Here is a 12,589-nt window from a genome sequence, read left to right as displayed (position 1 = left end):
GGTTGATCTTCCTACACAGAACTCCATATGGATCAAAGTACCTATGTCATTTATTTCCAAGTGAACTATACAGAAGAGGCATTAGCATACACACTAGAAGTGTGCTAGGAGCTGTAATAAAATAACTACACTCAAAAGCCTTACCTACACCTGGAACTTTAGATGACAAGGTTCTGAACTCTGAGCTAATCCTGTAATGGGATAAGACTTTTGGAGATCTTGGGAGGGGGCATTTTGCATTTGGAAGGAACATGAATCATCGGGGGCCAAAGAGTAGCCTGTGTTGGGCAGCCTCTGAGATGGCCCCCAATGACCTGCCTCTTGGTATTCACGCCCTTTCATAATTTCTTCTCTTGAGTCTGGGCTGGACCTACTAGCTCCCTCTTGCCCTCTAGTTATTGGCTCTGAAGCCAGCTGCGGTAACATAAGCCCCCTCCACTTCTCCATGGAGAGGCCCACTTAACAACTAACTGTAGAAAACTTCCTACCATTAGCCCCCTGTGAGTTAATAAATGTTGTTATAAGCCACCAAATTTTGGAGTAATTTGTTACTTAGCAATAACTAACCAACAGATACCCAATACAGATTTTACCACTAAAAATGTCCTTTGGATAATAACATCATAATATATATTTGAGACCATGCGACAGAAAAAAAAAGAAAACGAATATCCAAGATATACTTTACTTCTAGAACATTACATGCAGACACACATAGGAAAACATTACTTCCTTCAAATAAAGAAAAAATCTTTGATTAGAATATTTACCAAAAATGTCCTTACCTTGAATGCACTGAAGTGTTCCATCCTCTGCTCTTATTGTGAAAGTCTCACCTGGATTAACTTGAACGAGAATAACCTGCCAAAACAACACATTAATTTCAGTTTAATACTGGAACCTCTGGGATTTGTCAAGTGTTATAACCTAAATTTATATACTAGACAGGACGCATGTGGCATAAAATCTTTTATAAACACAAAACTTGGAGTATAAGTCTTAATTGGGGGCGTGGGGGTAGGAGGAGTACATGCATTCAAATTTAGCTAAGTGAATTCTCCTGTGTTGCTTATGATGCTATCTAACTTTAAAAACTCCATTTGAAGAAAACTTTTCTTTGAAAAGCACAATTCCTTTTTCGCTTTCACAGATTTAGAAACTACAATTACAGAAGAAAAAACACCAGGAACCATACTTACAGAAAGCAGCACCTAGCAATGAGGTTTTGACCTAACAGTGTTGCATACTGTTCCCAGGTGTCTATTACTGATCTGGTTATATGATTCTATTGTGTGACAACAAAAAATATTTACAAGAAAAATTTTTATAAAAAGAATTATCTGCGTACAGGATCTTAAGACAATAATGAACAGTATTAAATAAATATTATAAATAGGCCCCACCAAATACCCAAATGTTTAAAGTCAATGTTTTACTTATATGAACATAAATATTTAATATTAGACAACTTCCAAGACTAGACCATGAGTGGTAATAGCAAAGTACGTTCTGTCAACAGCCTTATAGTTTTATTAATAGTTCTAATCAAAGGATAATCAAAGGAAAAAAAATCACTAATTGATATCTAAATACAAGTTAAAAGACATAATACAAACTTAAAAAACTATAGTTAGGCTGGGCACGGTGGCTCACGCCTGTAATCCCAGCACTTTGGGAGGCTGAGGCAGGTGGATCACTTGAGGTCAGGAGTTCAAGACCAACCTGGGTGAAACCTGGTCTCTACTAAAAATACAAAAATTAACCAGGCGTGGTGCCGGTGCCTATAATCCCAGCTACTTGGAAGGCTGAGAAAGGAAAATGGCTTGAACCCAGGAGGCGGAAGTTGTGGCAAGCCTAGATCACACCACTGCACTCCAGCCTAGGTGACAGAGCAAGACTCCATCTCAAAAACAACAACCACCACTACAAAAACTATAGTTAAAAACCACCATGTACAAGGCTAACACTATTTTAAAAATCACCATATAATTTCTAGAAATTGACAGGATGTCAGTGTCACATTCATCCTACAGTTATCGGAACAAGCCCTGTTCCTCCCTGGCTTGAAACTGTCAAGCATACTGTTTCCTCTGTCTGTGATACTCTTCCTGTACTCCTTCATCTTAGCTTACCACCTACCTTCCACCATCCTCAACCAACGTCTATTCAGCCTTCTCAGCTTGTGATACAGTGTTTTGACTCCCAGGACAGGTCAAGTCCCCCACTATGTGTTCTAAATCAAACAAAAAAACCCGCTCTACTACTTCTTCCTAGAATTTAAAACTGCAATCAATTAACTAAGCAATTATGTTAGTGTCTGCCTTTCCTTCTTTAATCTAGGCATGATAAGGATAACATCCAGCTATCTAGCCCCATGCCTGGCATAGAATAAGTTATGTGCTCAATAACTACTTTCACTGAATGAATGAAAGTCATAAAACATTTAAAAAAAACTATTGCAAATCATTATCTTAGCTTAGAAATTAAGCTTTCATAAGATGCAATTTAAAAGTCAACTTTATTTACTGTATACACCATAATTTGTCTGTTTTGTAAAACTTTTGAAATCAAAACCATTTCATCTTTAAATACTCAATCTTTAATATCCATGTATTTTGCCTCTTCTAATAATTCATCCAAATGATACTGCTGGAATACTAAATTTTTTTAAATCAGAAAATACATTACCTGGAAAAAACAGGATCATTCAGGGAAACTCAGACTAAGCTTCACCCCTGGTGCTTCTCATTATCTTGAATTATGACAGCTATTTCAAGGCAATTTTTCCTATATAATAACTGTAGATAATCTTTGAGTTTTCAGTATTTAAATTATCACCAATGTAAGCACTGTACTGTTTCAAAAACTCAAAAGGAAATTCCTTCAAGATCTCTAGAATGATTAAAATATTTGGTTTTTTTTGAGACGGAGTTTTGCTCTTGTTGCCCAGGATGGAGTGCAATGGCGTGATCTCGGCTCACTGCAACCTCCGCCTCCCAGGTTCAAGCAATTCTCCTGCCTCAGCCTCCCCAGTAGCTGGGATTACAGGCCTCACCACCACGCCTGGCTAATTTTGTAGTAGAGACGGGGTTTCTCCATGTTGAGGCTGGTCTCGAACTCCTGACCTCAGGTGATCCGCCCGTCTCGGCCTCCCAAAGTGCTGGGATTACAGGCGTGAGCCACTGCGCCCGGCCAAATATTTGTTTTCTTGAAAAGGAGCTTTTAAAGTCATTTCTTTAACATGAAAATCATTTATTTTTACATAAATATACAATATAAAAACTACAATGGAAGAAAATAACACTTCAATACAGACAATTATCCATGTCTTTTTAAAGGTCCTTAGACCAATTCTAGCATCACTGTAATAAAGCAAAAACCATTTGCTTTGTGTTTAAAGCTCTAGGGATAGAACTGTAATATATGCCCATGGAATTAATTAGCTGGGGGACGGGGGAACCAATAGATGCCAAGACTCTATGTCCTAGATTTTCTCTGACAATCCCAAATTCACATACTCTCTTCTACCACGCTCATAATTGTCAGACAATGTGCCCTGAATACCGGTTCAGAAAATACAATTCACCAGTATTACGGAAAGTCCCAGGCAAGAAAACGGATTTCTGAATTGGGACATGTCCGGACTGTCGTCACGTTATCTGCTTATCATATTGCACAAAAAGTGTCTGTAACAGTTCCTCAGTGGTCACTGACACCAGGCCAAACTTCAAAGAACGACGCAGAGGCATCCAGCCTCTAAGGTCCACTTATACCTTCCCCCCCTGCTTACTGAGTTCAATTCCTGACCCCCATCCCACTTCTTCAGGGAGAAAGATGATAGGTAACGGGCTTTTAAGCATCCGACGAAAATACCTCCCTTCAAATGTTTAGTTCATGTAATTTTCACTGCTGCTGAGTAGCCATAGCAACCAGATTATAATCTACCAAGTTACCTCAGAAACCAGGCAAGTCTCCTGTGTCCCAATATCAATTTTTCTCAGTAGAGCAGAAGTCATTATTTAAACAAACTGTATTCATCTTGGCACTGAGGTATTTTAAAAGAAAGCATTTTATTATACTGAGGGAGGCTGACCACCTAGCTGTTTTCATTGTCAATAAAGCAGAGATAAAAATAAGTTTGACACACACCAGCCCAATGACCGGTCCTGACAGCAGACATGAATGAGCCGGCGGCAGAAGGTCTTGCATCACGCAGCCCCAAGGAGCATGAGTCACAACCTGGCCAACTCCCGGCACTTAACCTTTCCTATCATACAAGTTGGGCAATGTCTCTCTCTCCCCCTCCCTCCCTCCCTCTCCCCAGCCACAAAGCAGAAATATAATAACTGCTACAAGTCCTCCTTAATATAAAATGCGAAACAGAACATCGCTGTCCAAACCACATCATTTTTTGTCTACTCACTAAGCATTTCCTACTTTTCCAAAGTCAGCATTAAACTGATTCATACTGCACCATGTCTTCAGAGGAAGAAAAAAAAGACAAAGATTTTAACTAGATATTTTTTTTCTCCAGAGATCTTAAGAAGAACCATGCTAATCAAATCATGGGAGCACCCTCTAAGCTACTATTGCTTCATCAGATCTGTTTCAAAACCGTTAGTGTTACATGAACCAAGAAGCTGGAAATAAACAGAAGGCAGTTTATCAAAGTTTAATGAAAAATAAGTGACCACTCTTCCAAAGTCCAGAGAAACAATAAAACAAGAGTTGCAATTAATACAATTGAGCAAACACAGCATCATGGGAATTCTTTGTCTAACAGGAGAACTGAAAGAAGGTGTAATATCTTTCCTTTACAGGTATAAATCTAAAACTAACTCTGTTTTATACTCATTAAAAAAGGAAAAGGAAGGCTACTTTTGCAATTTAAACCTTGGGTGGCTGATTAACCAGGTGCCAATAGTATCTAAGACTACTCCTGGAGGCAAATGTCTAATTTATGCCTCAAATAAAAAAATTACCAGTCACTCAAATAAGCAATCAGGGTAATGGATCAGTCCATCAAAAAAGCTTCTGGCCAGGTACAGCGGTTCATGCCTGTAATTCCAGTGCTTTGGGAGGCTGAGACGGGGAGAATCACTTGAGACCAGGAGTTCCAGACCAATCCCGGCAACACAGTGAGACTCCATATCTACAAAAATAATTGTAAAAATTAGCCGGACATGGTGGTGCGTTCCTGTAGTTCTAGCAACTCAGGAGGTTGAGGCAGGAGGATCGCGTGAGCCCAGGAAGTTGAGGCTGTAGCAAACCGTGACGGTGCCAACTGCACTCCAGCCCGGACAACAGAGCAAGACTGTCTCCCAAAAAAAAGCTCCTCCTGGGAGAAGAGTACCAACTGACCAAAGGCAAAATATTACACTTGCAGCATTTTTAAGCGTTAAATCCAACCCTCAGACAATCAAGATATAAACCATACCAGAGAGGAGATCCCATTTCACTTCTAGAGTTTTTTCCACTGGCCACACTTTGTGTAGCTTGTTTTCATGTATAAATGAATACTTCTCCCTTGGAGCCCACATTTATGATTATCCAACAGGTATCTTTAAGGGGGAAAATGATACAATCTAAAAGCTGCAGAGGAGTTCCACGCAACTAAGAATTCTATCCAGGAATACCTAATAACTTCAAAAGTGACCTTTGACTACATGAGAAGAGTACTACCGCCTATTCCTCATGCTACTATTTTCTGGTCACACATACTCCCAACTCCCCACTCCCCAGCCCCACCCTCAAGATTCCCAATCTCCAAGCTCTTCCCAGGCCCCCATACCCAAACTGTTCATCCACGCACACCTTTGAGACCCCAGTCTGTGTGCCACAGACCACAGCTGGCCTCAGGCAAAACTGAAAAGTAAGCAGTATTTGTGTTTTGAGTCCCCTCTTTTCTCCAAATCAGGAAAAGGGAAGCGATGGGGTGCGAATGCCAAATATTTATCTTTGTGGTAATAACACATGCAAAGAAAATGTCCTAGGATTAAAAACATAAGCAAGTAAACTAGAAAGATCCTGGAAGAAGATGTGAATGTATCCATTGCCTCATTTTGCTCACTGCCCTACCTGAAGCCTGAATCCAAAGCTGATTGAAAAATAATACACAATAACAGGAAGCCCCCAAGGGGACCTAAGCAAACACTGGGAACTCAAGGTCCAAGGGCACACATTGTAGGTGAAGCTCCCCTTGCTCAATACAACCCGTAGGATACATGGCAAATATGTTTTCCTGGGCTTTAGGACTCTTACTATGCAAAATAAGGAGCAAGAATATCCACTACTCCAAAAGTTTTAATACTGTTTTCTTCAAAGAATAGAAGGTTCAAAAGCTGTATCCTCGGTCGGGTGTGGTGGCTCACGCCTATAATCCCAGCACTTTGGGAAGCTGAGGCAGGTGGATCACTTGACATCAGGAGTTCGAGACCAGCCTGACCAACACCCCGTCTCTACTAAAAATACAAAAATTAGCCGGGCGTAATGGTGGGTGTCTGTAGTCTCAGCTACTCTGGAGGCTGAGGCATGAGAATCGCTTGAACTCGGGAGGCAGCAGTTGCCACGGCACTCCAGCCTGGGCAACACAGTGAGACTGTCTCAAAATAATAATAAATAAAAATTAAAAATAAAAATGTGCTGTTCTTTGTTTTAAAAAAAGCTGTATCCTCAATATCACATGTATTTGTAAGATTAATTTGGCATGATGCAGGGTACTTTATCAACTCCTTTTTCCAGGTTTTTTTCTACAATGATTAAGAAACAGCTACTACTTATTGAATCCCTGTCATCTGCCAGGTAGATAGTAACTAGATTTTACAAGTGGGGAAACCGAGGCTTGAAGAAGACAAGCAACTTTTCCAAGGTCACAAAACTACAAAGTGACTGGAATCCAGCCATGTCTGACCAAAATGTATACTCGTCTAGTCCACACCACCACTTCTCCCCTCTACTAGGCGTGGTTTCACCATGTCAATTCAATACAGAGATAATTCAACAAGACTGCTAAAATAAGAGAATGCAGTTAACTGGGTCAAAGGAACATCCCCAAAGGCAGGACAAGTTCTCTTCTAGGAAATATGTGTTCCTCCCTGAAGCAGAGCCTTCTACCCCCAACTTCTTTTTCTTCAAATTCCTACCAGTAACAAGTCTCTCAGTTAAGTAAAATTACAGTCTCAAGAAAAATTTTTTACCAAGTCTGCCATGTTTCATGCTCTCAATAAAATCTAAAACCAGCCACTTCTCACCTCTGACCAGATTTTCTCTTTGGTAAACATTTGGGCTCTCCTTAAGGGCTCACCTCCCAATGCATTCACATTCCAGTGTCTGCTCAGCTTCTGTGTGTCCCGGCAACAAGAGTGACTCCTATAGGAATCCATTCACAGAAGTTCTGAAATCTAAGCCCTTTACATCTACAAAATGGTTTGAATTACTTGGAAATGCTTCTAATTAAGATTATCATAACAAAAGCCAGCAATAAAAAGTAATAAAGTAACACCACAGTATGTGGAAATTTCCTATTAAGGGCTCAGAAGTCCAGGAAAGGACCCTCTCCGGCTCAGTTTTCTGACCCACAAGCTGCCCTCTCAAAGCACACAGGAAGAATTAAATTCGGCCACCTTTTTATATACTTTTAAGCAACTAGTTTGAGACGTTGTCCACCATACAATCCAGGAAAACAGAATTTTACAGCTGGATACTTAAGACCATTACAAAGTTGAAAGAAGCTGTCCAGATTTAAGACTTCAAGGCAAACACACTAAAAATGCTCTTTTAAAATGTAATGCTTTTAAGATTTTCCTTTCTAGATTTGAGTTACTAGAGCTTTGTTAAGCAACTGTTGGAAAGCCAGGCACACTTAGATTCTTGGTCTTGGAAGAACTACAGCTTTGAGGACATACACACACTGACTTGTACACATGAACAGATTATTCCAATTCTTCCCTCATTCTGCACCAAGTCCAAATTCAAGACTGACACTAGCCTCTACAGAGAGCAAAGGAAAAATGTGACAAAGATTTTCCAGCCAGCCCCGCCCCTCCTCCCGCACACCCTCAGCACATACAAGCACACAGCCGATTCTATGCACGTTGAATTCGGAGCCAGTTTATGTACCATGACATCAGTGCAGTATAATGAGCCAAGTTGAAACTCCATCTGGGACAAATAATGTCCAGGCACACTGTGACTTCTTTTGTTTATATACAGTGACTAAATATGTCTTGGTGGTAAATGAACTAACTCAAGATTTATTTCCCAAGGCCTCCAAAACGATATTCTGCACCCTGAAGCAACTCCCTGCCTCCAGTTCTTTTTCCAAGGCTATGCATAAGTGATTTTTAGCAGAACACATGATTTTTGAAACATATAATTAACATCTTCAGGAGAGTCAAAGTCCAAGCAGTCCTTCATCAATCTAAAACAAAGAAAACGAGGAACTCATGAGCAACCCGGTACGGTATCACTGCTCATAGTAAAAATCTGCGTGACACTTAATTCTGTATTCCCCTTAGAAAACAGGAAAAGTAGAAGCGAGAGATTTAAGAAATACCTGTGATGCGAAGTGGCCATTTTCTTTCCTTTTGAAGGATAAACTTTGTTTCTTTTATTCTGGCATTACTCTGTAAATTCAGAATGAAAAACCACCTAATGTGTTCAAATCTTACAAGGTTTTAAATTTCTTTAGTCTCAAAGCTGCATCTAGGGTGATGCAATTTTTTAATGGAAATGAAGGATGGGGTTTGGGAAGAAAAGGTAGGCAAAAGGCCCTCTCCTAACTCCAGGGTGAGACTCCCACGGGGGAGGAACCTCTACTACCTCTACTATCTCTACGTACTACTACCGTCTACTACCCTTCTCTGGCCACCACCATCTCTCAGCAACTGCTGACCCGGGAGGGAGCAGCCCTCCTATTGCCAATCTCAAGAAAAGAACCATTCCCTAAGGAAAAAAGGGAGACGCTGCTGTGACCCGGACTGGGGCTTCGGAAGATTTCACTCCCAGCTCCTTTTGCAAACACAAGCCTGACCTCCAGGCCTTCCGACACTACCCCTGCTGCTTAGTCCTCAATTTTCAGAAGCTGGGGAGCCAGAGGCACTGCCACCTTCTGGAGTTAATGTGGAGATCATGTAAGATAATGAAGAGGAATGGCCTCTATAAAGTTTACAATTTACTACTGTGCAAAAACCAAGTCCCATCTCTCTCCCCAGCTGTTTACCTGAACAAGACTAAGAGAGGTGAGTCCAAGCCAGGCAGCTCCACCTTTCCCAGGAGGTAGGATCTGAGTTTTGGAAGAGGAGATAAGTGGGTTCAAATTCCAGCTCTGTGATTTGCCAGTTGCAAATACACAACCTTTCTCGCCTCGGGTTTTGTCTATAAAGATGACTGCCGCCTTACAGGGTGTGTAATTACTGGATGAAATAATGTGTGTAAGGGCTCAGCACCAGCCCCAGCACCTCGTAAGCCCTCCCCAATAGTCACTAATCCTTCCCTCCACCTCGGCAGGAAGAAAGAGATAAAAATATCCATTAAAAGCCACTGTTTCCAACAATTTTAACTTAGTGTCCACAGATAACCACTCAAGTAAAAGTTGAGATTGGATTGAGACTAAAAGCATTCTAGTAATCAGCAGGCTTCCAAAGTAGCACTTAAGTTTGAGGTAAATGCCAAAAATTAACACTTAGCATTCTTTCAAAGTCCTAACTCTGACCTTTCGTACAGTTTTTAGATTGCTAAGGTATGGAAATCTCTGGAAGAGTCAACCTTACAGCATCTTTTGTCCTACATTTCCCTCTAGGTTTAAGAATAATTGTTAGAAAATGAGTCACTGTCCCCCTCCAAAGACAGCATTCACACCTGGTGTGACACCTATCTTTCTGCCTTGTTAATGGAGGCTCTTTTAAGTTCCAAGATTGGCCCAGGCGTGGTGGCTCACGCCCGAAATCCCAGCACTTTGGGAGGCCAAGGCGGGAAGATCACTTGAGGCTGGGACTTCAAGACCAGACTGGCCAATGTGTTGAAACCTCATCTCTACTGAAAATTTAAAAATTCACGGGGTGTGGTAGTGGGTGCCTGTAATCCCAGCTACTTGGGAGGCTCAGGCAGGAGAATTGCTTGAACCAGGGAGGCAGAGGTTGCAGTGAGCTGAGATCGTGCCATTGCACTCCAGCCTGGGCGACAGAGCAAGACTTCATCTAGAGAGAAAAAAAAAAGTTCCAAGTGTGCAGAAGTAGTCAATAAAAAGTAGGAGCACTCTCATCCCGAGTAAACCACTTTAAAAATGAGAAAGCAAGAGACCGTGGGAAGTAAGCTGGATGTGGACACCGATCTATGAAAGGATAATGTCTCCTAACACCCAACTCCACCATCAATTGATTCCCTGTGTCCTGAAAACAAACAGATATTATTCATATAGATAAACCTAGTATCTGATTTCCTATCACAAACCCTAAGAGAAAAATATGGATGCCATTCATTTGTAATTCATATTAATATTTTATATTATAGTTTTACATTCAGTCATAACTAAAGCCATCAAGTAAATTATAAAGAAATAGCCATTCTATATAGATGTTTTCCATGTGACCTTTTTGCCAAGGTGATAAGAGTTTAAATGGGTTCTAAACAGATCCATTCTGGCAATATAAAACAAAAATTAAAAATTAGCTGCATTACCGTGGCCTATTTAACTACCAAACAACATCATTAATTAAAGCACATCCTTCTGTATGTCATAGCTTCTCCCTTGAACTTGAATGACAACTCAACACTCCAATATAAAGACCAAAGAAACTTCTGAGACAGTAACATGCTCAGTGATTAATGTTTCTAACTACTGCTTAGAAAACACAAAAACATTTTACCGTATTCCAGCCTGGGTGACAAGATGAGACCCCAACTCAAAAAAAAAAAAAAACTATCAACTTCTGATTGCATGAATATAACAACAACAACAAAAGGTTTGGTTAAGGCCTGGCACAGAGGGTCACACCTGTGTAATCCCACATTTTGGGAGGTCTAGGCAGGACGATGGCTTGAAACCAGGAGTTTGAGACCAGCTTGGGCAACATAAAGGGACTGTCTCTACAAAAATTAAAAATAAGTAGCCAGGCCATGCTGGTGCATGCCTATAGTCCCAGCTACTCAGGAGGCTGAGGTGGGAGGATAGCTTGAGCCCAGAAGGTTGAGGCTGCAGTGAGCTGGGACTGTATCACTGTACTACAGCCTGGGGAACAGAGTGAGTCTCAAAAACAAAACATATTAATGACCCTTCCTGAAAACTAAAAGTCATGTAACATAATTGGTCAATAACACAAGTCCATGTCCCTTCAAATCTAAGGTGTGGCTAACAAGAACTGATTTGCATTTTTTTAAACAACAGAAATGGAACCTTAGTAACAAGTTTACTGATATACTTTCTAGTCAACCTGCACCCAAAACTAGACCACAATTACCTCTGGATCTTTGCTGTCTCCACTTAACTGCCCAATTATTTGCAAAGCAGAAGCCCTTGGAAGGGTAATTTGCTAAATGCAGACTGTCCATTTTATTCAAATGCTTGTCTACTATGCTGTAAGGAGCAAGGAAGGGGCAGGAAAGAGAAGACCCAGGAAGGGAGGGACAAATTATTCTTGTTAATCCAAGTGCTGAACACACCTGCTGCTCAGGTAAAACACATTCCCTCTCAACAGATGATCTGATCTGATGGTCACCTGTTAAGGAAAAAGGCCCAGGGCAGGGAAGAAATACCAATGTAGGCATTAACACTAAAGCAGCACATGTATAATGTTTCTTCTGGGGACCCACCATGTCTAGCTTCAAGTTATTGTAACATTAAAGCTGACCAGAAAATGACTAAGAGGCATCTAGTTCTGGCCAATGCCAATTTAAATGAGGGAACAAATATAATCTAAAGGCAGCTAAATCCAAGATTACCTAGATAAAACACTACAGCACTTCAGCAACTGGCTCCTTGGCAGGCTGTTTATTTTGGCATTTGGAAATGCAGGAGAGAGAAAAAAAAAGAACGAGAATGAGTATCTGCATTTGGAACTTGGAGATTAATGTTACGAATTTTATGCAGCTTGCTTACTACTGTCATGTTTGGAGTGTAACGCATATATTTTATATAGTCATATGTTTAAATCAATCATTTGGACTAAAAAAGAAAAGAGTCTGCCTACATGAAAACGATTATGTGCAAACATATTCTGGATGCAGAAGTGTCTCGTCTTAACACATTCTGGATGCAGAAGTGTCTCATCTTTTCTTCCTGTGTTTATAGACTACTTTTACTGTACTATGAGATACATCAGTAGCTATCACATCACATTCAACATGACAAATACACATTTTCAAAACAAGAAAAGGAGAAATCAGAGTTTAGAAATCTATCCAATTTAATCTTATGTCTTTAAAAGTTAATATGGAAATGCTTTATGGCCGGGCATAGTGGCTCACACCTGTAATCTCAGCACTTTGGGAAGCCATGGCAGGAGGATCCTCTGAGCCCAGGAGTTCAAGACCAGCCTGGGCAACATAAGGAGACCCTGTCTTAAATACTTACATACATACATACATAAATGCT

The 12,589-nt window shown here is 40.6% G+C and overlaps 1 protein-coding gene across 8 annotated transcripts in view; it reads right to left on the bottom strand.

Annotated features, from left to right (window-relative positions):
• The window catches only part of FNDC3B (fibronectin type III domain containing 3B), a 361,054-nt gene that overhangs the window by 266,659 nt on the left and 81,806 nt on the right, over nt 1–12,589 (bottom strand). For all 8 annotated transcript variants that reach the window (XM_031009318.3, XM_063704357.1, XM_055381469.2 and 5 more), the window contains one exon: nt 786–861. In XM_031009318.3, the coding sequence (XP_030865178.1) occupies nt 786–861 (76 nt within the window). The remainder of the gene's footprint in view (nt 1–785; nt 862–12,589) is intronic.

This window comes from Gorilla gorilla, chromosome 2 (assembly GCF_029281585.2).
Source record: "Gorilla gorilla gorilla isolate KB3781 chromosome 2, NHGRI_mGorGor1-v2.1_pri, whole genome shotgun sequence".
Classification (NCBI taxonomy): Eukaryota; Metazoa; Chordata; class Mammalia; order Primates; family Hominidae; genus Gorilla; species Gorilla gorilla.
This window is presented reverse-complemented; position numbering and strand designations above follow the sequence as displayed.